This window comes from Paroedura picta, chromosome 2 (genome assembly GCF_049243985.1).
Source record: "Paroedura picta isolate Pp20150507F chromosome 2, Ppicta_v3.0, whole genome shotgun sequence".
NCBI lineage: Eukaryota > Metazoa > Chordata > Lepidosauria > Squamata > Gekkonidae > Paroedura > Paroedura picta.
In genome coordinates, this window is record NC_135370.1 from 37,034,682 (window position 1) to 37,061,012 (window position 26,331).

Here is a 26,331-nt window from a genome sequence, read left to right on the forward strand (position 1 = left end):
GCAAAATCTTGGCACATCAATTAAAAAAATTAAAATGATATGACACAACACCTACTGAAAGGGTGAAATATCAAGGGGGTGGCAGGTTACAGTGGATGAGCGATAGGATTGTGAATGTCCTGCATAGTGCAGGGGGTTGGAACTAGATCAGGGGTAGTCAACCTGTGGTCCTCCAGATATCCATGGACTACAATTCCCATGAGCCCCTGCCAGCATCATGGGAATTGTAGTCCATGGACATCTGGAGGACCACAGGTTGACCACCCCTGGACTAGATGACCCAAAAGGTCCCTTCCAACTCTATTATTCTATGATTCATGCTTCAAAATGATTGAGAATCTGTGGTTAAGTGGTAGAGCACCCACTTGGCATACTGAAGGTTCCATATTCAATCCCTGGCATCTCCAACTAAAAGGCCTAGGCAGTAGGTGATGTGAAAGACCTCTGCCTGAGCCCCTGGAGGTAGCCAACCGCCAGGTAGCCCCCAGGGATCTCCCACCATTTCAATTAATCTCCAGGCAACCAAGATCAGTTCTCCTGGAGAACATGGTTGCTTTGGAGAGTGGACTCCACGGTGTTATACCTTGTCCCTAAGCCCTGCTCCCTCCAGGCTCCACCCCTAAAACCTCCAGGTATTTCCCAACCCAGGACTAGCAACCCTGGCCGGAGAGTACTGCCAGCTGAGCAGACAATACTAACCTTGATGAACTAAGGGTGTGGTTCAGTGTAAGGCAGCTTCATGTGTGTTTATGTGTGATCAACTAAGCCATGTGAACAGAAGAGCATGACGCATTAATATGCTCCCCTCCAGCCACTCCTGATACTTCCTGCAGGCCTTACCCAGAAAGTGGACGTGAAGCTTAACTGTAGCTCAAAATCCACCCCATCAAATTGCAGGCAACTTATGGCAAGGCTTTCAAGTCAAGGGACATTGAGAAGTGGTTTATCATTGCCTGCCACTTCACTGTGATCTTCATATTTCGTTGTGGCCTCCCATCCAAATACCAACCAGGGCCAAACCTGCTTAGCTTCTGAGATGAGATCAGTCTATCCTGGGCTATCCAGGAGTAATTAGCCTTCCAGAAATCAGCAAGCACTGAGTCCCACAGCCTGTTCCAAAATAAGTCACTGGGAGGCTTTGTTTAAAAAAAATACTACTGTGGCAGAAGAGTTGCACAAGGCTTTGTTTTTTTAAGATCTCGATTCTGCTTTAAAATGCTAGGAATAAGTTCCAGTATGAATGCTTATTTTTAGAAACCTAGCACTTTCAGAACTGCAGGACAAACCGTCTTGAAGTTTTCCCCACGGACAGAGCAATCCAACCCCGACCCCTCTTGGAGCGTGACCTTCTCAGTATGCATATGCCCAAGTGAGCTCTGACTCACAAAAGTTTACGCGAGAATAAATTTAGTCCATTTTAAGGGTATAAAATCTATGTAACACCTTTTAACTAGGGCTAACCCAAGCGATGCTATGCAATCTTTTGAGCGCATCGAAACCCTTCAGTATAATAGATGTCGTGAACTTTTCTTTTTAATGAAGGAAGAAGAACTTTCCAAGTCAAGATCTTAAGAACGTCTTGCCAGACTTTGCTATTAGCGACTGACAGACTCACAGTCTGATTGCTGTAGGTGTTGCATTACGGCAGCTGTATTGTCGGAAGTAGCTGCAAACAGTGGAAGGCTATGTCACTTGGAAGGGGGGGGGTCCACCAAGGTCATAACAGTGGCACTGATCTCTGTTTTATTGGACCATGCAGCTCTAAATGCTGACCCCCGCCATCCTAGCCATTGTGTTTTTAACTGTAACGTGACCACTTATACAACTGAGCGTCTAATGTTTGAAAGTACTTTAAATTTATTGGGCGGGGGGATCTTTTATAGACTGAATTTTTTGTTAGGTCTACATTTTAAGTCCTGTACTGCAGGGGTAGTCAACCTGTGGTCCTCCAGATGTCCCTGGACTACAATTCCCAGCATTTGCTGGCAGGGGCTCATGGGAATTGTAGTCCAGGGACATCTGGAGGACCACAGGTTGACTACCCCTGCTGTACTGTGACAAATCAGACAACCTCTCAAAGTTCCCTTTAGAACAAAAAAAACCCAAATCTGTTTGCCTTCCATCTAACTTTTCCCCTTAGCATAGACTCCGTGTTAATGAAATATACAGCGATGCATCCGTAAGTTAATATACGAAAACCAGCCGCAGTTGGGCTGTTCCCCATCGGTCCGCCCGAGAAGGTGGCAACGCTATTATGTATTGGCTATAAATCATTTTAAACAAGTTAATTACACGTTCATAAAGATGAATACACTAACCATTTATCATTTTCAAATAACTTCCATCAAGATTGACGTGCTAAGCTTATTGAGAAAGGGGCAGCTGAAGAGCGGCATTATTAAAATGTTAGGAGTAACAGCAAGAGAAGTTCACATTCACTCAAACAGAGCAAGCCGGTATTTATTCCATCCACAGGCCAGCGTTTTCTGGACAGTGTTATTTCTGGCACGGCGCAATGAATTTAGAACCAACACATAATACGGTCAAAGTTCCAGGGTACCTTTTGCACCCTACCATTAGAAATCCGCAAAAATTACAGTTTCTCAAGTGATACTTGAGAAGACTGTGGAACCGCAGCTGCTAAGTTAGGACCAGCACAATGGAAGCTCTACTGCCATTAGAACGCAAAATACACACGTCTACCTCTCTCTGAAGTCCTTTAGACCGCCTTGGATGCTGGTGAGTTGGAGGGAAAAGGAGGGCATTAAAAGACCCTAAAAAACATGGCATTATATACCAAACATATACTATCAGATATGGGAATGTATATCTTAAGCAAAGATTCATGCAATACCGGGAGGCAAAATATCTTAAAAGTCAACAATGCTCCAAAAAAGGTCTTGAGTTGTCAGAATAATCCCATTTCAAGGCTATACAAATTCCACCTGCTTACCTGAGAAGCAGAAAAACCGTCAGCGCTTGTACTTGCAGGTGGTTCTCTTTTCACCTCTGGAGCCGTCTCTGGCACTCTTACACGGACATAGTTAATAAAATGGCGCATGTTTGACACCAAGTTATTCCCGGGGAACCAGCTATCGTGGCAGCGTTCCTGTCCACCCACAGAATCCTGGCGCATCAGAAAGACAAACAAAACAAAATTACAGTAGTATATTGTTAGAGAACATGATTGAAGCATGCCAGTACACTGGCTAAACATGCCAGGAAACACACATTTTCTGACTCTGATGGCCCAGACTAGCCCAAGCTTGTCAGATTTTGGAAGCTAAGCAGGGTCGACCCTGGTTAGTACTTGTATGGGAGACCTCCAAGGAATAACAGGGTTGCTATGTGAAGGCAGGAAATGGCAAACCATCTCTGCTCATTTTTACTGAAAACTCTATGGGCTCAGTTGAGACAAGAAGAAAGATTGATAGATCATCTTGGGCTCACTTCTACATGGAAAATATCTCTGAATAGAAGGAGACGTGTCTTAAGGCAAGGAATTTAGTGAGATTTAAACAGCCCAATCCTTACTTGCAAAGGTGGGATTCTTCTTCATTCACTAAGCTTTATTCCTGCTTTTTTTTTAAATAAAGGAACTCCTATGCTACACTAGCTCTCTAACAAAGTTATTCCTCTAAAACCACTCACACTCAGCAGTAGTGAATTCAAAATCGATTTAAGGCTCCAAAACGAGCACAACATTTATATTTCGTGCATGGAATAAAATGAACTGCACTTACTTCTTCCTCAGACTCTTGCTCAGATGAGTTCTCTAGTCCCAGCTCAATCAAATATAAAACCATGCAAAGGACATGTTCTGATAAGTTTTGATGATCCATTAATATCTAAAACAAATTCCAAATTTCCCCTATTAGAAATATAAACAAGTAGGAGGGTCTGCTTTTCTTGATAGCCAATATTCACAAACATAATCACAAGGAACTCTTGAAAGTCGGTGACAGTGCAAAATTCTAATGCGGCATTCCAATAACTATAGAAACCCTATGAGATTTCTTCATCATCATCGTTCATAAAAGCCTCCAGAGTTCATTTTGACATGCTTTCAACCTTTTCTTCTCCCCAAATTTTTATTTCAGGTCTCACAAAAAAGGTTAGAAAGCTTTCACCTCTTCATTTTCACAGCATCTAAGCTTTAGTTATAAAACTAAATAAGAAAGATCCAGTTATTTATCAACTATGGCAAAAGAGGTATAATTTCTAATTCTGAAAATTAAGTATTTATAATCCCTTCTTAAAGAAGGGTGCACAAAAACCACAGAAAGAGGGGGTTTGGTAAAGTTCTAGTCTGCCTAGCTACTTAGATATCTCAGTTAGAGTGGCTGGAACATTGGAAATCATACAAGAATTTTTAACAATATTTAAATACATGTTGTTTTGTAAATTTTGTTCAATGAAAAACTGTACTAAGGTCCAGTTACCTTGTATCCCTTCCCCCAAAACCATCCTCTTCCCCTTTATCTGGGAGCAGTAAGAGTCCCTGAATCAATTAATTTTAATTTTTTTAAAATTTTAGAATGATATTTGAATTCCAAGTATATGTTCTGTTTTTAACTGTTCTCTGAGCCCCCAAGGAAGGGCAGAATATAAATATATAAATAAAAATAAAATATAACTACAATTAGATGCGATAGAATGTGATAGCTCAATCAGGTAGGTTTTGGTAGTTAAGATTAGATCGTAAAATGGGTAAGTTGATGTTTATTGTTCTAATAGTCTCTCTCCCTGATCTCTGAAAACGTTATACCTGTTTATGGACCTCTTATCTCACTGAAACAATGAAACTAGAAACAGTTTTCCAAGATTGATTATCAGAGTGTACAAGTTTGTTTTTTGTTTTCATACAGCTTGTGTATATAGAATAATCAACCTTATTTCAATTATATTGACAAAACTGGAAATCTAAAATCTATCACAAATTACCCATCTACTGTTATTCTGATTTATTCTATTTCCTTATTATATAATTATATATAAGTATATGATTTTTTATTGGAAATAAAAAGGTTGCACATATAACATGGACTATCAAAAAGACTTCCCTACTGTAAACAGAGGGAACATACATACCTAAACTAGTTAGGGGCTACTGAATTTATACTGGATTTATTTTTATTGACTGAAAATTCATGTTGTTACCAGCCATAGGTATTCAGAAAGGGCAGACTATAAAATATTTATTTAAATGAAGTCACATGCTCCATTCATCTAGGTTGTAAAAATAGTAAATACACTATCTTAAGTGGTAAAGACACATAGAAGAAAACCCATTCAGTAGTACCTTGTAAAGTAAAGTGAATAACACAATGTGTAAAGTTTTGCAGTGCAAGAGCCTCAGGAGCCCTTTATAGCTTGGGTGCAAATGAGTTCTTTTCTTGTATGGAGGCCAAGGGTTCCCGTGAAATTTTCCACTCTGCTTTAAACTGTAAGAACAAGGGGGGGGGAGAGATTTAATTGTAACAGGTGATAGAACCATACCTCTTCAGGAAGTAGGTCACTGAGAAAGGTGCAATAAAATAGTTAAAAAAAAATAAGTACAATATATCCATGTCAGTTTTGGAGTTGCCAATTTCTAAGTTCTTGTTAAGAGCCTCTTGTGGCACAGAGTGGTAAGGCAGCCGTCTGAAAGCTTTGCCCATGAGGCTGGGAGTTTGATCCCAGCAGCCGGCTCAAGGTTGACTCAGCCTTCCATCCTTCCGAGGTCGGTAAAATGAGTACCCAGCTTGCTGGGGGGTAAACGGTCATGACTGGGGAAGGCACTGGCAAACCACCCTGTATTGAGTCTGCCAAGAAAACGCTAGAGGGCGTCACCCCAAGGGTCAGATATGACTCGGTGCTTGCACAGGGGATACCTTTACCTTTACCTTTTAAGTTCTTGATCCTTGAAACGTTGTATCAATGGCTACTAGCCATACTGATTGAGGGGAACCTCCACATTCAGAGGCACTCTGAATCCCAGAGCCAGGAAGCAACATCAGGGGACGGTCACGGCCTCTATGCCTTGTTGTTGGCCACCAAAGGAACCGGCCACTGTGTGAGACTAGGTACTGGATTAGATGGACCACTGGTCTGATCCAGCAGGGCTCTTCTTATGTTCTTACTAGAGATCTTACTAGAGATCTAATAGAGATTTATGGTCCGTTTTAAAAATGATTTGCAAAACAGCTGAAAAAAATCCTGATTTTAATCTAGCCATTCTTATTTGTTAATCTTGGTGCAAAATGTAATGGGATGCCACAGTAAAAACACAGAAAAGGGAAGGGAGGAGGATATACTTAAACTCCATGGCCTACTTTCAACCTTTTAATTGAGATTAAGTAATTAACAGCTTTGGGCCATGTTCCAAGACTTGGGGGGGGGGGGTGATACTTCTCATACTCTACAATGGTTGCCAAAATGAGTTTCAGCCAATGGGTTCAGCCAAAGGCATTTCACCTTCAAAGAGGTCTTAAAGTTACAGGTGACAAAAGGATAGCAGAGATAAGGAAGTGAAGATACTAAAAACAATTTTTTTCTTTGTGTTCTGACCATATCTTCCAATGAAAATATTGAAAGGAGGAACAGTTCTATATTGGAAACTCTTAAAAATTTGTGAACAAGGAACAACTATAAAGTTGAAGCTAGGCGGTGTTCTCCATTTTTAGTATCTTGAGGTCACATGAAAGGGAAAAGAAAGGGAGGGAAAAACTGGAGACGGGGAAAAACTCCAAAAGGTCAGCTTTCCATTTGTTTTTATATGGCCTCGAAGAACACATTATTCATTTCACTAAAAATGAAAAGGTTATGTATTTGTCCAAGATTGTAGGTAATTTATCATTTTGACATGTCACTTTCTAGCAACTGAGCTAGTAAAACACTCAAAACTACATATGTTATATAATTTATACCAGCTGAGCAGTGAAATGTATGTATGCGTTTCCTCCTTACACATTCCCACTAATCCAGAACAGACATAGTTTGTGGGTAACATTGTTGATCCACAGAAAAATGTCCACAAGCAAAGCCATCAGTCACCCTCCTTATTAGCACCAACAAAAATATCACCAAACAGTTTGATTCAAGTGGGTAGCCATATTGGTCTGAAGTGGCTTGGTCTTAAAGGTGCAATTAGACTCCAATCACCAATCAGTGTGCAAGATTTTGAACTCCCCAGAAATCTTCACCAGGATGAAGATTAGGATAAAATAAAATCAAAATGGAGCAAAAAAAAAATTCCAAGGAGCATTCTAGAAACAGTTGACATGGTTTGCACTCCATGTCACATGGATGCCTTTATTAATGTTGTGCTTCAGGGGTCTGATGAATGTAAGGGGGTCTTTCACCCACAAATGGACTTCCTGGACCAGCCTATAGCCCTTCAACAAATAAACATTTTTTTTACATGTATCAACCATCATTTGAATAACTGACTGACATACCAAAAAGGAATAGGGTCCCAGTGCCCACAATCGAGAACATTTTAGCCCATAACCTCATTGATTAAACATCCTAGGATAAATAGGATGCAAAGCTCCATTTCCTCCAAGATCATCGAAGCTACTGGTGAGAGTCAACTGGTAACTGATTAGCCCAAAGAAATAGTTGGTGTGAACACATTCTGTAACATGCCTTCTGAGGCTGGTTTTGTAAACTGGCATAAGTGAGGCTACTAAAAGAATGAGTTGTAATCTGCAGTCCACCATCAGCTCACTACCTGTTCAGTCCCAGCCTCTGCCCCACAACTGCAATAGCAGGATAATAATACTGTCCTACTTTATAGAACTGTTAGGGGCATTTTTACTAAACAATATATACGAAATGGCTTTTACTACTTATTTAAATATTTCTGTCTGCCCTTCTCCCAAAAGTGCTGTAGAAATGTTAGCAACTGCAAAAGGAAATACAGAAGAACCTAGTAGCTTTTGTTTCATTTTCAGTATTTCAAAAATGCACCTGCATGAAGCATGTAGAAATATGCAAAATTAGTTGCGTTTGAATGTTTAATCAACCAGTTTATATGCCATTTTTGGGGAGGGGCAGTTTACAAACAATAATATATATTTTAAAGCAGAAGCAATTAAAAAAATAAATTCTGTGGACATCCCTACTTCATTTCTATATATAATTTAGTCCACAACAAATGCATTCATTTTATATTTAAAAACCACATTTATAACGCAGATATCTTTAGCTCTGTCCCACTAACTTCTAGACAACCTTTTCTCAAAGACAGATTATGGTTTCTGAACAGCTCAATATTCTCTGTTAAAAGCATTTCATTAAACTGTTACGCAATGCAGAATCTATTCAGACATTACTGTTCATATATTTTTAACTTACAATGCCGTGTATCGATCCATTGCAGACTGGACATCCCTACGATAAACGGTGCGGAGAATTACCATGACGGGGTCAAATTCCTTGTCCCAAACTTCAGCTAGTATGAAAAACATGGGAGACTATCATAAATATGGAATACACTACCAAACTTTTACCTTTAAACAAGAAAGCTTTCAAAACATGACAGCATTTCCATTCATCCATATGTAGATTCTTATAGTAAACGATGTTATTCTGAGTTTTTCTGCTTGTGATGTGATTGCATAATTGCAGCTATTGTTCTAAAACTACGGTTTAAACAGCCAAAAACTGCTCTTTAAATTTCTTTATTTCATACTTTTAGACATTCTAAAAACAGATTTTGTGCTGCTTACTTATATGTAAACTGAATGATGGGGGGGAATTCTACATGAGAAACAAAAAAAGCACAGAACAGTACTGATTTAAAATCAAATACAAAGACTTTTACACTTCTAATTCATGCTGGATAGTGAGTAATGAATTCACATAAATTCCACATGCTTCACATACCTTTGGGTGTGTACATTCCTTGTTGCATGGAGCCCCCAGGTTCAAATACAGGAGCTTTGAAATCAGCCACAGCTGACAGCATCGATTCAAAGCTTAAACTTCCAGGAACAATGCCACTTTTAGGATTAGGGTTTTCCGGAATGTGACCCTTAGGTTAAGGCAAGTAATGTCACCAGAATCTTTTAGGTAGCAACACCCTTCTAGATTTATTCTTATCAGCTTGAATCAGTGCCCTGTGTAGAACCATCTGTGGACTTCTTGGAGGGAGAGTCCCCCCCACACATACACAGACATACTACAGCCCACTGAGACACACATACACACCCAGTTTTGTCCCTGAGGGCCAATGGGCTTTTAGGAACACATAGGGGCAAAATGGGATTTACAGAGGGAGGGGAAAATTGGCACAAGTCATCACCATCTCGTCTGAAGATTTAGTGATCAGAATGGATCGAATGGATACCTGCCGATAGCCTTCCTTTTACATGTCTCCCTGAGGATTGAAGTCATTGCTTTATTTCACCACAAGGGGTCTGTCTCTGACAAAGAAAAATCCCTTTCTAAACAATCATGTCAGAGTTAATAAAGAATTTTAATCTTCAGGAGGCATTTGACCCCTATAGCACGGGTTTTGTTTTTTTTTTTACTTCCAATACACACATTGGTTAGGAAATTGACTAGATATCTGAGGATATATTCCTGACCATACATTTACCTATAAAGCACTGACATAGCAGAAGAAAGAAACTGCAATAAAAATGACATCATGACAAAAATACAAAATACACGAGACTATAGCTATATAAATGTAACGTTTAGTGACGTTAAATACACCCTAATCAGCACAATTTATGAAAGACAAGAAAGCTAACAGACTATAGCCACGCCACCCCCTATGAATGTTGAACTCTAGGCTAAACCCTAGAGGTTTAAAATGTTATCCTTTTGTTGGGTTCTGAAGAAAACCTACTGGACATCTTTAAATCTAAATGAGTGTGTTGCCAGAAGGATAATACCAGACTGCACCCTTGTGGGTCTTACTATACACTGCAGCTTCTAAACAAATTTCTAGATACCATGTAAACAAAACTAATATCAGATAGTTCTCTCCATGACTTGGAATGTTAAATGATTCTTCCCTGAAGTGGCAGGACTCAATCAAAGTGGAGCAACATGAAGCAATGTTTAAAAACTAGCACAACTTCAAATGCAATTCTCTCTTCCTCAGAAACAATTTTTTTCTTTATATCAGAAAAATAAATTCTTTTCAGATTTCCCAAACAAAGAGGAGAAGCCTGCCACTTACTTACCTCCCTCCATTGTGAGAACTCTAGGTTTGAGCCTACAGTCTTGTTTCTGTTTCTTAAACAGTCTCTAATTCACAGAGGCCCATCTTCTTATATCATGCTGCCTAAGAAGGTTATTCTGGACCCACTTTTGAGAGATTTTTCAAAGCCTTTTTGCAAATCCAAGTAGCATACAGCTACCAAACCCAGATGTTTGTAAACCCTCTCAAAGATCTCCAAAAGACTACAAACCTTCTGCTCGTGTGAGTACGGGTATGTTAATGACCAACAAAATTTATTCCAGCATAAACTTTCAACGAGTCAGAGCTCACTTCAGATTCAAAGGAGTGAAAACCTACCATGGCCACCTATATCCCAAGACCCAATTATTTCTGATACCTAGACATTTTGTTGCTTTGCCTATTCATGGTGAAAGCAGTTGAGGTCACTCATTATTAAACTGTTGAAGGCTGAGAGGTTCCCATTAGGGTTGGGCGCTTTGGCATCCGAAGCAGCCGTTCCCAGCCGAAACAGCCAGTGCCGCGGCGTGGGGGGGGGAAGGGGAAGCACGGGTGCTGGTGTGCCAGTTGGCGCACATGCACTGGTGCAGCGTTCCGTGCCTGCGTGTGTACGCCAACCAGTGCGTGAGTGCCCACACCTCCCCCCCACGCTGGCGGCTTCAGGCACCAAAGCGCCCAACCCTATCTTGCCACATCCTACCTCTTGCCACAGTTACTGGCAAAACGTCAGGGACTAGAACTACGAAACCTCAGCCACACAGTCCAGAAAGCCCACAACACCCAGTCATCCATTATTACTCAACTTTTCCTCCAGTTGTCTTTTTTATTTCCTTCTGCATTTCAAGATCATTCTCAGGAATTTGGTCTGGTGTGCAGCAGTCTGTCCCCAGTAGTTTCTAGTTTATAAGGTGCCTTTCAGGTCCGGTATTCCCATCCAAACCAATTCCAGAGGAGAAGTGACTGCCTCGTAAACTTTCTAGTTTGTAAGGATTTTAAACACACAACCTTCACCCTAGGCGAGCAAGTCACCACATCTCTATACACTGGCAAGGAAAAACTCTCTCTTACAAGAGCCCACCAAGAGAACGGTCTTCCTGATTGTTTAATCTATATGCCAAAAATTACTTAGGTGATCCAAAGGATATGAGGTCCAATAGTGAACTGTGTGTCCTGTCATTCATGCACAGTTGAGCAACCATCTCAGCTCTCAGAATTTCATCGTCCGTCATGCCTAGAGGGAAATGGACACTGAAATCAACATATGTTTCACATAGTTGTACGAAAGACAGAGCCAATGCAGCTCAAATTTAGACAACACACAGGTAACACGACAGTCCCCTCCTCAACATCTGCCTGTTTGTCAGCTTCCTGCCACGATAATTCAATACTGGTTTATGCAAGTATCGATGAGGTGCCCATTGTAGCCTGTCTGTACCAACTGTCATTGGTGAATATAATAACTGTCACTGACTAATGTAATAAGGGGCAGAAGGAGGCCTGGGAATGTGTAACTGCTTGTAAGGGCTTTCGTTATTTTGCTTTCTGCATAGCCTAGTTAATAAATTCTTTCATAGGATATGAACTTGCGGGAGAAGGGGAGGTGGAGCATTATTGCAGGGCCTGGCCTTGGTTGGTTGAGTACAAATGATGTCATGTGCACCTGGGCACTTTGCGTGCTTTTTGTGGGACCAGAGGAGGCCACGTTTTCCTTGGGAAAAAAGGGAAGTTCCGCCTTCAACATTTGAGGTGAGTTTTGCTAGTAGGGAGATGGGAACTTGGGGCTATAATAATCCATGTATTGCCTATCAATTCAGTTTTAGCGAGAATAATCACAAGCCTTGTATCGCTACTTCAATAAATCACTTTTGCTATTATGCCAAGTGTGCCCATTGGAAAGGGAATGGACAGGGAATCTGACGCCCTCAGTAAATGACATCCAAATGCAAGATCCTGTGCAAAATACAGGCTTGAGATTAAATGAAGCATTTCAGCAGACAGAATGATTTCCACCCGTGGAGCATGACTTTCTTGCCTCCCACTTTCTGCTGCACGCTATTTATTTATATAATATAATAAATATATAAATATAAGTATAATAAATAAATAAAATAAAAATTTGTTTACTTTTGCCATCAAGTCACAGCCGACTTATGAGTGACCCCTCCAAGGGGTTTTCAGGGCAAGAGATGTTCAGAAATGGTTGACTTGCCTGCCTTCAGGTCATGACCCTGGTATTCCCTGGTGGTGGTTTCCCTGAGCTTCTGAGACTGGGCTAGCCTGGGCTCTCTACACCAAAGAACACCCCAAAATGGCCTGACCCCAAATGTTGTTCCTGGGCTTTCCCCCCAAAACACAACACAGCCCAGATGAAAAACAATGACTCAAAATTCATCACCACATCCTGCCATAGTGACAGCAGCAGCAGGAGGAGGAAGAGGAGGAGGAGGAAGTAGTAGTAGTAGTAGTAGTAGTAGTGGTTGGTTCTTATAATGTCGCTTTTCTCTACCCAAAGGAGGCTCAAAGCGGCTTATATTCGCCTTCCCTTTCCTCTCCATACAACAGACACCCTGTGAGGTGGGTGAGGCTGAGAGAGCCCTGATATTACTGCTAGGTCAGAACAGCTTTATCAGTGCTGTGGTGAGCCCAAGGTCACCCAGCTGGCTTCATGTGGGGGAGCGGGGAATCAAACCCAGCTGGTCAGATTAGAACTCTGCACTCCTAACCACTACACCAAGCTGGCCAAGATTCTGGGAACCAAGGCAACCATATTCTTTGCTAGTAACATGTTTTAGGCATGCTGAATCCCCTGCGCATCTGATATTCAGGATCTACTATCCTATATGACAAAAATTGCTAGCATTAAATAAATAAAATAAATAAAAGGAGCAAAGACCATCAGTCTTACCTAAGTGTAAACGGAGACTTAAGAGAATTACAAGAAATGTTAGGGCCCCTTCTAACATTGATCTCTCATGCTCCGCATCGAGCACCGTATTCTGATGTTGAGAAGCCATTGTTAGGAGATCGACCACCTTGAACCTATAGCAGAAAATTCAAGTTCAGAGAATGTATTGATGTCAAACTGAAAAGATGCAACAGAGTTATATATATAAAACTTATTTCCTGCTGCTCTTTCACTGATGTCTCAGGCAGTTGCCCTACCAACTGAGCTATACCCTTCCAACACCAGATGTTAAAGCCACCAGAACACCTAAATACAAACAGCAATGAAAGGGTCACATTCTGCTTTAGTCTAAAGGTTCTCATACTCTGTTAAAGTCTCTCTTTGGCACATCTTACCCCACCCCAGAAAATTTATCACCAGGCAGTCCAAGCACATGGCACCTACTAAGAAATACAATGAAAGCCCAGCTACAAGAATGTTTAATAGAGTTCCACTCCTTGAATGGTAAAACACAGTAGAAATGATCCTCTTCACAAGACCAGGGAAAACAGAACAAGGATGGCAGAAATAATTCACCAAGTTTACTGCCCCAAGTCCGTGTGATGAATTTAATCAGAGCAGAGATTGTTAAAGTGCTTGAGCTACAGCATTCCTCATCCCGTATGTATACAGCCTACAAGTAATTCTTAAATATTTATACAATACCTTACCTTTCAAAGACTGAGGAAATAAAATAATCTGGGTCAAGTCTAGAAGCACAGACCTGTTTTACATTCCAAAACAAAACAAAAACATAAATATTAGTCATCACTCTTTAGCTTTCAGCTAACAGGCGAGGCGATCAAAAGAACTGACTTACCTGTAACAGGTAAATGTCAGGGTCAATCATCGAGTTACAAAAGTGAGACTGCACGTAAGTCATGGCTTGTCCTTTAATCTGCAGGCCGTTTCTTACCCACATGTTACTGTGGATTTCAGAGAGGCTGGCCTACCGAAAAAGAAAAGATAAAAGCAAAACAATCAGCAGGTGTTTTCTTCCCCCCCCCACTTGAGGAGTTTAATCACTGCTTTAACCATTTTGGCCATGGATGGATGGGCTTTTATATATGTTGTTTGTCTGCTTGCAGAGAGGGTTGGCCTGCAAATCAAATCAAATCAATCATCAACAAACTGATCCATTGCTTGCCATTTTTCTTTCTCCAATTTTAAAGCAAAGCAACAAAAAGTGAGAACAGATTTGGGGGCTGGATCCCACCAGGTTTTCCACTCCGTCTCATCCAGTTCCCCTCCTTGCCGCAACCCCCCTCTCACATGGCTTTAGCCCATGAAGATACCACGATCACAGGCACAGACCTTTTGGTGGTCAAGTGGGTCTGCCTCCTCCCTTTTTGTCCAGCAGAAAAAACACTTGGATCCAACCCTTTATATGCTGGTTTTTGGGGGAGGGCAGCAGCAGAGTATTTCAGTCAGTATATTCAACTTTTGAATGACTGCTTAAAAAAGATGGCAACAGCCATGTTACTTTTGCTCTCAAAGATTTCACTAGTAATGTGCAAGGGATGCATAGAGATTGAATGTTTAGTGCAAACACTGAACAACTGCTATGTGGGATACTGATGCTTTTCTGTTGTCTTACGTTTTCTGAATAATGCTCCAGGGGACAACTGATTCATGCATGGGCTGTTTGCCTGAGTTTGGATGCTGTTGGGAAGAAGGTGTTTCCACAACATCCTAGTATTTTGGGGCACCTTCAAGGTTTCCCCACTACTTCCTGCAATCATTCCCAAGTCTACTTTGCTGTGATCCTTTGCTGACTGCATCAAAGCAACATCCATGTGAACTGAAAACTCTAGATCTTCCCAATCCTGCCCACATTGCATACCAATTTCCCAGTCCCTCACAGCAACCATCCCTCCCCACACACACAGAGGGGCTTTTTACAAATAAAAAACAGTGTACTATCATTATAAAGCTATAACAATTTGCCTGTCATGTTCCTTAAATCCCCAGCTTTCATCTTTGCAGAGATATAAAAGAAAAGGCATATTTCTTCAACAGAAGGGGGTAGAGACTTACTTTTTCAAAAGATGAAAGCCAAAACAGAACAGAACCTAACAGAGATTGTTCACAATATTAGCGTGCTACAACAATAGGTATATCAATTGCCAGTTGAAAAACAGTAAAATAAAACAAGGCCCCCAAGTAGCTTGGGGTGAAGGAGATGTCTCTGAACATGTGGAACATGTGGAAGCCCCCTTTTCTGTTGTGCCATATGGACAGCTAAACCAACAACAGGAAAATTACACAATCCCATCTTGAAAACACTGCAATCTTTTTTTGTGTACTTTCAGGTTATCCAACTCAAAAGCAGGATTAATCAGTAATGCCTTTGTCCTTATTGCAGTCCCCACAGATGCTTAAAAACATCTGGATATGCTGAAATATAGGTAACCATGAATGTTTCTATATAACGGGAGGAAATGGGTATGTATAAATTGAATACCCAGGTTAGAGGCTCATGGGAGTATGTTCTCAACACTCAGTTGCTTCCACTGAAAAATGGTGTGTTCAAGGCAACTGGAAAGTTGTGTGTTTGCCATGATGGTCACTCCACACATTTTTGCACACAGTCAAGAAAAAAGTAAACTATTCTTCCCCACTTTAGCTGGTTCCTTACCTGAATTTGAAGCGGGTGAACCATTAACTTCATCAACATCTCCTGGTCAGGGAGAAGGGAATCCAGATCTACTTCTTGACATTTAACAGCCTACAAACAGAAACAAGAAAATGCTCCGTCAAAACATAAAAAATGCACAAACCTACACAATGAACATTCCGTTTCCCCGAAGGAAAAAATATATTCACCTACCTTACTCAGAAACATAGCATAGTAACGATGCAGTGGCAGGTGAAACGTGACCTGATTTGGAGTAGGCTGCAATGGGATGAGAGAGAGAGAGAGAGAGAGAGAGAGAGAGAGAGAGAGAGAGAGAGAGAGAGAGAGAGAGAGAGAGAGAGAGAGAGAGATCATTTTGCTATCTAAAAGAATACACAATTCCATTTATGCATTATTAAGCTCATTCCTATTTCCCCTCTTCTAGGCTTGGGAAAGGCTTCTGTGGGTCTCCTGACTGCACTGAGATAGAACTCTTACTACTAATACGGGATTATGGGAGAAGGAGATGTCACACAATCCACACCCTTCAAAAGGAAAATCGATATGGCACAGAGAACAGTGATTGACCACAATTGGAGAAACTCTAGCTCAAATCCCCAGTGAGCTATGAAGCTCACTAGGTAACCTTTGGTCAGTCACCATCTCTCAGCCTAAACCACCTCAGATGACTGCTATTAAAACAAAACTGAGGAGAACTATATATGTAACCCTGAACTCCTTGGGGCTATCAAGGCTTACTTCCAAGAAAAGTCCCTGCACTCTCTGGGTGTGCAGATCAAGAATATATCCCAACTCAAGGTGGCTTTAGCATACCATGAAGACAACAACAGAAGGTGGGAGAAAACTGGATAGTCAGTATAAACCATACACCCCATTTAACCACGTTGAGCAGAGTCGCCTGAAACTCAACCCCTCCGAGACAGAGGTGCTGTGGCTGAGCAGGAAAGGGGCAGTACAGGAAACGCACCTCCCCACCTTAGCTGGGGTACAACTTAGCATCTCACCCACAGCAAGGAATTTGGGGGTGATCCTGGATGCCTCCCTCTCTATGGAGGCCCAGGTCACAGGGATTGCCTAAAAGCATTTTACTATCTTCACTAGGGAAGGCTACTAGCGTCCTACCTGCCTCCAGACTGTCTGGCCACAGTGATCCACACTATGGTCACCTCTAGATTGGAATTCTGTAACTCGCTCTACACTGGCCTACCCTTGCCCTTGACCTGGAAATTCCAACTGGTGCAGAATGCAGCTGCTAGGGGCCTCACTGGGACACCTTGGGAGAGCCCATATCCAGCCTGTACTGAGGCAGCTGCATTGCTTGCCGGTTGCAGGCCAGATCAAGGTCAAGATTTTGGTGCTGACCTTTAAGGCCATTTGCAGTTTGAGCCCTAACTATCTGAGGGACCACTTGTCTCCTTATACTTCCCCCCCTCTGAGTGCTTTGCTCTGCGTGTACTAATCTGTTAGAGGTCCCTGGTCCCAGAGAAGTATGCCTGGCCTTGACCTGGGACAGGGCCTTTTAGGTCCTGGTCTGACCTGGTGGAATGAGCACCCGGGAGAGCTGAGAGCCCTGACAAAGCTGTCAAAGTTCTGCAGGGTCTGCAAAACAAAGCTCTCCTGCCAGGTTTTCAGTTGATACTGGGATTAAGATCCATGGGCCCCTCTCAGGCTACGCCTTATCACAGAGAGAACCTCTCAAGTTGGGATGGCTACCGGAGGGGGAGGGATTATGCTGTCAATCTTGGTTTTGTTTATGCCTGGTTTTATGGAGTCTGGGTTTTTTAATGGGTTTTATATGTTATGTAACCCGCCTCAAGTCCATGGAGAGAGGCGGGCTAAAAATCTAGTTAATTATTTTGTTAATTTATTAGACTCCTGAGAATCACTTAACATTAAAAAAATATCCCAGCATTTACAATTACAAAGAAGGCACTAAAAAGGTTAATACAAGCGAAAACCCAAAAGAACATTTCCAAAAATGTTACCTCTAGAGTAAAGCATGTTCTACCTTTGAGAATACAGAAAAGCCTCAAAAGCACAAGAAAGAATAGGGATGTCAGCATTTCTAAACTGCTGACAAATGTGGGGGCTAAAAAAGACAGTGTGTCATTTTAAGTGTGAGGCGCTGAGCAGAGACCGTCTGAATTTCACTGTGGTCCTTACCCCCCACAATATCACATTATATACACATACCTCATCCACAAAGTTGATGGCATCAAACCAATCTTGAAGTGCTTCTAGGCAGTACTTAACAACATTTCGTGTGTACTCTTGTGTCTCCTGAAATTGGATACAAATACTGAACAAACTGGAAAAAAAAATGAAATCTCTCCACATTTAAGAGATGCAGGAACTGACCTGATTCAAGAGTTGAAACGTCATACTTTTTCTTTAAAGGTATAATTTGGGACATAAACATGCTAATTAAAAGAGAATCAGACTGAAGAGGGGAAATATTACCTCACTTAAGGCTTTCATATGAGATCAGCAGGCCTGACGAGTAGAGAGCAAAATATATTCTTACCAAAGGACAGCCTACCCGTGTGCCGTTCCTAGAAGAACCTGTTGGCTGCTGATTTATTATTTGGCACCTGGGAGTGGTCTTCTGTCCTGCATACTCCACCCCAGTTCCTCCCCTGCAACTCATACCACAGGGAAGAAGTCTGGAGATCCTGTTTATCTAAATATAGGGTTTCAGGCCCCGTCTCTATAAGGCAGAACCTCAAATAAGTGTGAGATTTTATTTTGCTCATGACAATCTCTACGGACAACAGTCCTGTGATAACTTTTCATTAAGACAAACAAAGCATCACAGCACAGTAAGAAAGATTTCAAATTTCCCAGAACTCTATCAGGCTGGGTGTCTACTTTAAGGGGGAGGAGGGGCAGGAAAATAAGTCCTTTCCACACGGTGAGTTAGCAGAGGAGGAAGCCAAAAAACCTCAAGCCTGCCACAAATCTCAGCTTATGTACAATATCTGGCAGTAATAAATCCTTCGTTGTGGATATGCCCTATATACTTTAATATTGGGGGAAATGAAGTACCGAAGCATACTGATAAACCACTGGATAATCAAAACAAACCAATGGAGACAGCAGCAAATAATTACTTTCTAGTGATAATTACTAGTGGAATTTGGCAACAGAATTTCCATTCCCTGTATTTAACAAGGCCAAGCATCCTTAAAATATATTCAGTCTGCCAGATGTACAGAAATTACATAGCAAAACAGATCAAGCATTTTTTTAATTCACTGGAAAATAAGAATTCTGAATGGTTGCCAAGTGTCTAATCCAGGGAGCAATATATTTATCATGGGACTTTTAAAGCTAGCAACAATATTTAAAAGTATGCCAAGTGCAATCTGGTAGGCGAGAACAAAAAAAAATCAGCTATTCTCTGAAGGAATGTTTTTTAATCATCCCATCATTTGGGGCTGAGTTAAAAGCGTTACATCGTCCTAACATATCTGCTCATCTAAATTTAGGTATCATCAAATAATAAAAATAAGACTGGAGACTAAAAGCATCCTTGTAAAACTGTGTTTGAGGGTGCTTAAAGGAGAACATTTACAATTAGCATCAGTAATTAACACACCCGGTCTCTCTTTAAACTCTTTTCCTGAGCTAATATAAAGATTCTATTTGGCAGAGGTTTCCTTATTAAAACTGGCCTTGTAAACAGGGAGCCCAATTTTGAATCAATTAGCTTGAACTGGGATAACTAAGAAAAATCAGTTATAACAAAATGGAAAAGATGGAGTAATGAGCCTATATCAGCAAGGCAACTTCTAAATTTAAAGAATTTTATCCAGGTTAGAGTGAAAACTTGAGGAAGACCAAATTCTAGCCGAATTACCAATGAGATGGTATAACAAGAAAGAGCAAGACATTGGCAAAAAACGAAACAAAAACAAAACAAAACAGCAAGCTTGTATTGAATGATAGCAGGACACCAATAACCCATACTAAAATAGCTTAATAGACCTATAGTGGTGTGGTTGAACACAACTAGATCAGCTGTAGAAAGATGCATAGAAATGGTGACCTTGAACAGAGGGGTAATGAACACAAAGCTCAGCCCTAAGGTTCAAGGCATTGAAGTACAAATTAAAAAGAAACTGGACAAGAACACCTCCCTGTCTAATGCCCTTATCCATTTTGATAGGTTGTAACGAAGGTGAATTCCTTGAGGGACATACGTAGACAAGGTTGTCAGAGTAAAGGTTTTTGATTAGAAATCAGTCCACCAGGAATTGATACAAAGTGAAATTTCTCCCACATTAAATTTATCCCACTGCCTCCTCCCTTACATCTCTGAGAGAAATCTATCGCCGATTAAGCATAAAAACCTACTCAAGATCCCTGGTCCCCGAGAAAAGAAATTGGCCTCAACTAGAGCCAGGACATTTTCAGATTCAGCACCGGCCTGGTGGAATGATTTCCCAAATGAGGTCTGGGGCCTGCAGGGCTTAATATAGTTACTCAGGAACTGTAAGACAAAGCTACTCTACCAGGCCTATAGTTGAAGCCTACAGAACACTACTAGGAGACTACCAAAAAACTGGCCTCTCGACCGACAAACAGGCACAGATACTGGAAGTAACTATTTAGCACTTTCCTCCTTCCCCCCACCACTTTGGAATATAGGAAATAAAATATGCGCTCCTAGGTTTTAAAAAGTGTACCGCTTTAATGTTAAAACGTTTCAACATTTTAATGTTAAAACGTTTTATGAATTGTTGCGAGCTGCCCTGAGTCTTCGTGGAAGGGAGGCATGTAAATTAGATTATAAATAAAATAAAAACAAGTATGTGGTATAGAATCAAAAGCTTGGCAAAGATCCATTAACGCAGCATATAAGGTGCTGTTTTCCCATTTAATGCACTCTGGTGCAGTAGAAGATAAACTAAAACAATGATGTACACTTGAATGGTTTCTTCTAAAACCAAGCTGTGCTGGATTCCAGACGACACACTTGTCTATTCACTGGGATAGCGCCTATGAAAGAAAACAGGCACAGATTTTCCCAAGCCCAATTATAGATAGGAAGCTAATTGGACGATAATTTGCCAGATTTGTGCTGACACCTTTCTTAAAGACTGGGGAGATTATAGCTAGTTTCCGGCTATCAGGTATTATACCAAAGACATTATTTTTAGGAAAGGAGGGGGAGCTAGATGCCCACCAATCTGGGTTTTCTTTCAACAACAATACAATACAGAGCCTTTATTGGCATTAAGACAAAGTAAAAACAAACTTATTAGGTCGGTTATGGTAAAATTGAGTTCTTCAAATTCATTATAAACAGTGTTAGCTTTAAAAACGATGCATAAGAACACTGCAATGCTGTGCAAATAGTTCAATAGTTCAGCAAAGAACTGTTGAACGATTTCTTTCAATAGTTCAGGAAAGATAAAATCAATTCCAGGAGCCTTTACCAATTTCAGCTTACTGATGAGCTCTTTCACAGCTCCTGGTGTAATCAGGCCAGCTTGGAAAGCGAGAGATATTCAAATCTGATACAACACACTGTTTACCTTTGAGTGTGCCTCAAATAGGGAACTATAACAGCACTCCAAATAATTTGAAGAAATCAGGTTAGACTGTTCGCAGGGCAGCTAGATTTCAATTCCTACTATCTTTTCTTTATGGTGGGGGTAGGGGAGCTGCAGTTTTTGTACCCTGCTTTTTACTACCTGAAGGAATCTCAAAGTGGCTTACAATCGCTTACCCTTCCTCTCCACACAACAGATGCCCTGTGAGGTGGGCGAGGCTGAGAGAACTCTGAGAGAACTGTGACTGGCCCAAGGTCATCCTGCTGACTCCGTGGGGAGGATCAATGGGGAATCAAACCCAGTTCTCCAGGTTAGAGGTTGCCACTTAACTACTACACCAAGCTGGCTCCATATACGGTCATATCACCGGATAAATGTTTAACAAATATAAAAAATATTTAAAATTAATTAACTCCCACCCATTCAGGAAACCCTTGCATGGTTGTCAAGAAATCCCCGGGTTTTACAAAACCCTGATTGGGACAGCTTGAACTAGATATTGAGACCAATTGAGTTGACAAAGACATAAGCACCACAAATTACATTGCTGCCACAACAGGTTTTAGGACACAAGTCTAATAAAGGATAATGTACAACAGGCTACGCTGCTTATTTCTTTTTAAGATTTCCAGACACATAAGAGCCACTGGGAGATACTGACTGGAGCTCAACTTACCCTGACTTTGCAGTGGGATAGGAGGCCCCACATTGGCTGGGCACAGGCCTCTAGCTCAGCAGCAAAAGCAGCATAATAGGTTTGGGATTCAAACTCAACATGTTCATTAAGTTCTCTCTTGTTTAAGTTCATACCTGGATCAAAAGAACATTGTACATCATTACGGCTAAACAGAGTTTTGACTCTGTACACACTGTAAACCAAGTATGATGAACTTGAAAGGTTTAGATTCTGTTGATGACATGGTGGTTTGTGGCCAAAAACATTGTATAGAAACATACAATCAAAGGTGTCAGTACAGCAACAGGCCCAGTGGTCTACTCTAGCAGAAGGAAAACAGTGACCAATTAACAATTATGGCCATCTGACTAAAAGACTGTGAGCAAGAGACCATAAGTTTAATTTGCTAGTGAAGGTGCTTCCCTCTAGCTCAATGGTTCTCAACCTGAGGGTTGGGACCCCTTTGGGGGGTCGGACGATCCTTTCACAGGGGTCGCGGCAGGGCAAGCAGCTTGGCCGGGGGGGCACTGCCACTGTTGCTGCTCCTCCTGCAGGTCTTAAAGTTGCCCCAGATTTAATTTTTGTTCTTCCAAATCATTGGTTTTCGTTACTCAGTTCGTACCCTGCCCTCCTCTCCAAGAGGGTCCCAAAGTGGCCGACATTGCTCCCCTTCCATTTCACCCACACAACAGCTTTGCGGGGTAGATCGAGATAGAGCTTTCGTCAGCCAGGAGCAGCAGAAAAGAGTGAGATCGGCATGGTGGGACAAGAGGCAGAACTGAACTGAGAAACCCCAGAAAAAAACCAATTCATATACAATCATGAACAATGGATCTTCACGCCATTGGTCAGTTTCGGTTTAATTTCTGTGAAGGAACACTTGCATAATGTTATGGTTGGGGGTCACCACAACATGAGGAACTGTATTAAAGGGTCATGGCATTAGGAATGTTGAAAACTACTGCTCAAGCTAAAAGAGCCTTCTGTTGATGAAAGACACTCCAAACTCTTCCCTATACTAGTGGAACAGATCTACAATATCCAGCCTTACTTCTGATATAGCCTTTTCGTCAACCAAGTATACATTTTGGCCCCAAAGCACTAAGTCATAAGAAGCCATGGCACAGTGGCAGAGCATCTGCTTGACATCCTGTCCAGTTGAAAGATCCAAGAATAGGTGATGTCAAAGATCTTTGCCTGAGATCTGGAGAGCCACTCCCAATCTGAGACAATACTGACTTTTTGTTCCGGTATAAGGCAGCTCACGGGACTCCAGCATGAAACTGCTGTGTCAGAATTCTCCGAGAAGTTTAACCCCACCTCCTCAGAACTTAATAATGAAGGACCTGAGAACCATCAACCACTTCAGGCATTAATCAGCCTAGCAAAAAACTAGGGAAGTTGAGGCTCAGTAGTAAAGCATCTGCTTGGCATGCAGAAGGTCCCAGGTTCAATCCCTGGCTTCTCCAGTTAAAAGATCTGACAGCGGGTGATCTGAAAGGCCTCTGCCTAAGATCTGGACAGCCAATGCCAGTCTGAGTAGACGATACTGATTTGGTGGACCAAGGGGCAGATTCATAATCGTATGACTAAATATGATTTCAAACAAAACCATCATTATCATCATCATCATCCTTTCTATGTTATTTTGGGTGTTCAGAGGATTTTGCACACATTGTCACAGAAATCCTTACCCTTGCTTTGTTCAGCAGCCTAGTATTATCACCCCTTCATTGAAGATTGGGGCTAAAGATGAGAGAAAGCACAGCCTGCCTCAATCTACCTAGTAAGTCTGTGGCATTATCTGACAACCTCCTGGACCATAGCCTCAACTTTTTAACTAGCTTCCTATCTTCATAAACGGGACAAACCCATCACATCTACATGGCCCAAATATTACACCCAGGCAGCCAGTCTTACACTGACTTCTAATTTTCTGACCATGTCACATCTTCTCCCCTACCACCACTAGTTACATGAAGAAGCTTGACCCATATAAATCTTCCAGTCTTTTGCAAGATCCATGCTTCATCCCTTAAACCTCTGTTTAGTTGACATAACCTAGAGCGGAAACTTGTGCCCATAAAAATGAATCTTGAAATGCAGAGTTTTCTACACTCATCTTTAAGATTATTTATAACAGTGTTGATACTAGTGCAATAGTTAACATTCATTCGCTTCAGGAATATTTAAATGGTGACGCATTTTTATTTTGCAATAAACTGTTGTTAAAACCTCCATCCTGGAAGAGGAAAGTTCCAAATTAGAAAGGAGCTCTACGGACTACTGGATTATATGAGCACAAAGACATACATGAAGAACATTTCTGTTACTACCAAGTCACTTGAACGTGGCAGCTGAAGTTTTAATCAAGCGTCTTCCATTCATCCAAAACTAGTTCATATACCCTGACAAAATGTCACATACCTTGAAAAAATGATACAAAGTTCATCCACATTACTAATAGCCTATGATCCTCCAAGAATTTTTTTGCCACGCTTTGGTGCGAAAGGATATTAATAAAATCACTGACAAGCGGCCAGTAGGTATTGTTCTTCAGTAGAGCTTCTCCGCAGTTCACTACGACATGCAAACTGTTTTCTTCATCTGTAAGAAAATTAAACAGATACGGTCATATTTTATTTTGATGATATTTATTTTATTTTCATACTTATAGATCGCCACTCTCGGCTCAGCCGGCTTATGGCGGTTTACATAAAAAAGATAAAACCAGAATAAAAATCATCTATCTCGGCTTTCTCAACCAGGGTTTCATGAAATCCTGTAGTTTCTTGACGGTCCTGGAAGGGTTCCTGAATGGGTAGGAATTAATTAATTTTCAATGTTTTTTTTTAATTGTTAAACATTTATCGGATGATATGACCATTTATGGCTGTGTTAACCTGCCTCCCCTCCCAAAATGGCCAGTGATGGGCCTGGAGGGGGTGAGAAGGGGAGGGGCCCCAGGTGGGCGTGTCCACAACTATGCTTCCCTGACAATATGGCCAATGATGGGCCTGGAGGGGTGGGAAGGGGAGGGGCCCCAGGTGGGCGTGTCCACAGCTATGCTCCCAACCATATTCTGCACAACTATATTCTGCACTACATGACTTCTGGGGTTTCTTAAAGCCTGAAGAATGCTTCAGGGTTTCTCAATGGTAAAAAAGTTGAGAAAGGCTGCCTCAGTTGCTGAGCCACTATGCTAAGGTAAAGGTAAAGGTATCCCCTGTGCAAGCACTGGGTCACGTCTGACCCTTGGGGTGACGCCCTCCAGCGTTTTCATGGCAGCCAGTGCCTTCCCCAGTCATTACCGTTTACCCCCCAGCAAGCTGGGTACTCATTTTACCGACCTCGGAAGGATGGAAGGCTGAGTCAACCTTGAGCCGGCTGCTGGGATCAAATTCCCAGCCTCATGGGCAGAGCTTCAGACTGCATGTCTGCTGCATTAGCACTCTGCGCCACAAGAGCCTCTGCCACTATGCTACATTCACATAAATACAAGTGACTAGGCACTGGGACACTCATCACTACAGTTGAGCACAAACCCGCTAAGAATAGAAGTTCGTGACAAATTTCGACTGGATAGTGGTTTGTGAACCAAAATTCGCAAGCTGAAGAGTCAACATGAACTTCAATGAATTTTAAGGCAGTTCATGAAGACCAGAAAGCTCCCAGTCATTTAACCCTCTTGATTTCTAATCCCCACCAAAAATTTCTGTATTCACATCAAAGATTCCTTTCTCTTGCCTCACAAGGTACATGGCGGGACCGCCATGTGCACATTTATTATTGTACTTATTTCACCTATACCTTGCCTTTGCTCCAATGGTAACCCAAAGCTGCTTATATTGTTCACCTCTCCTTCATTTTCCCCTCACAACCGCCCTGTGAGGGAGGTTAGGCTAAGAAAGAGTGACTGGCCCAAGGTCGCCTGGCAAGTTTCCACGGCAGAGAAGGGATCGGAACACAGGCCTCCCAGATCCTAGTCCTATACAATAATCACCACACCACAACGGCTCATGGCATTTCACCACAGTTGGCATATACCAGAATATTTGCAGCTACTGGTATTTTTTCTCTTAACATATGCTACTTAACATATACCTCCAAGCAGAGAAAAGTGCAGGGAATATTTAGTTCCCTCCTTTCCAAGCCATTTTTCTGCTGAAAATTATCCTGAAGTTGTTTTTTGCTCCAGCTGTTGGAAGGTTGTTTGGAGCAGAATAGCAGGAAGGGTAAACTGCCCCTGCTTCTCCTTCCTCCACTTAACTCACAGCCTTAAAGGTGGTTACTGGATTTTAAAAAGTAAATGTGGAACAATAGATATACGTGGCACGA

The 26,331-nt window shown here is 41.5% G+C and overlaps 1 protein-coding gene across 3 annotated transcripts in view; it reads right to left on the minus strand.

Annotated features, from left to right (window-relative positions):
- Positions 1-26,331, minus strand: part of UBR3 (ubiquitin protein ligase E3 component n-recognin 3) — a 128,538-nt gene that overhangs the window by 74,992 nt on the left and 27,215 nt on the right. For all 3 annotated transcript variants that reach the window (XM_077319757.1, XM_077319756.1, XM_077319755.1), the window contains exons 9-22: positions 24,421-24,600; positions 21,994-22,127; positions 17,953-18,039; positions 15,952-16,017; positions 15,760-15,849; positions 13,942-14,070; positions 13,793-13,845; positions 13,083-13,216; positions 11,321-11,408; positions 8,872-9,011; positions 8,341-8,437; positions 5,303-5,444; positions 3,744-3,848; positions 2,954-3,127 (exon numbers count right to left, since the gene is read on the minus strand). In XM_077319757.1, the coding sequence (XP_077175872.1) occupies positions 2,954-3,127; positions 3,744-3,848; positions 5,303-5,444; positions 8,341-8,437; positions 8,872-9,011; positions 11,321-11,408; positions 13,083-13,216; positions 13,793-13,845; positions 13,942-14,070; positions 15,760-15,849; positions 15,952-16,017; positions 17,953-18,039; positions 21,994-22,127; positions 24,421-24,600 (1,619 nt within the window). The remainder of the gene's footprint in view (positions 1-2,953; positions 3,128-3,743; positions 3,849-5,302; positions 5,445-8,340; positions 8,438-8,871; positions 9,012-11,320; positions 11,409-13,082; positions 13,217-13,792; positions 13,846-13,941; positions 14,071-15,759; positions 15,850-15,951; positions 16,018-17,952; positions 18,040-21,993; positions 22,128-24,420; positions 24,601-26,331) is intronic.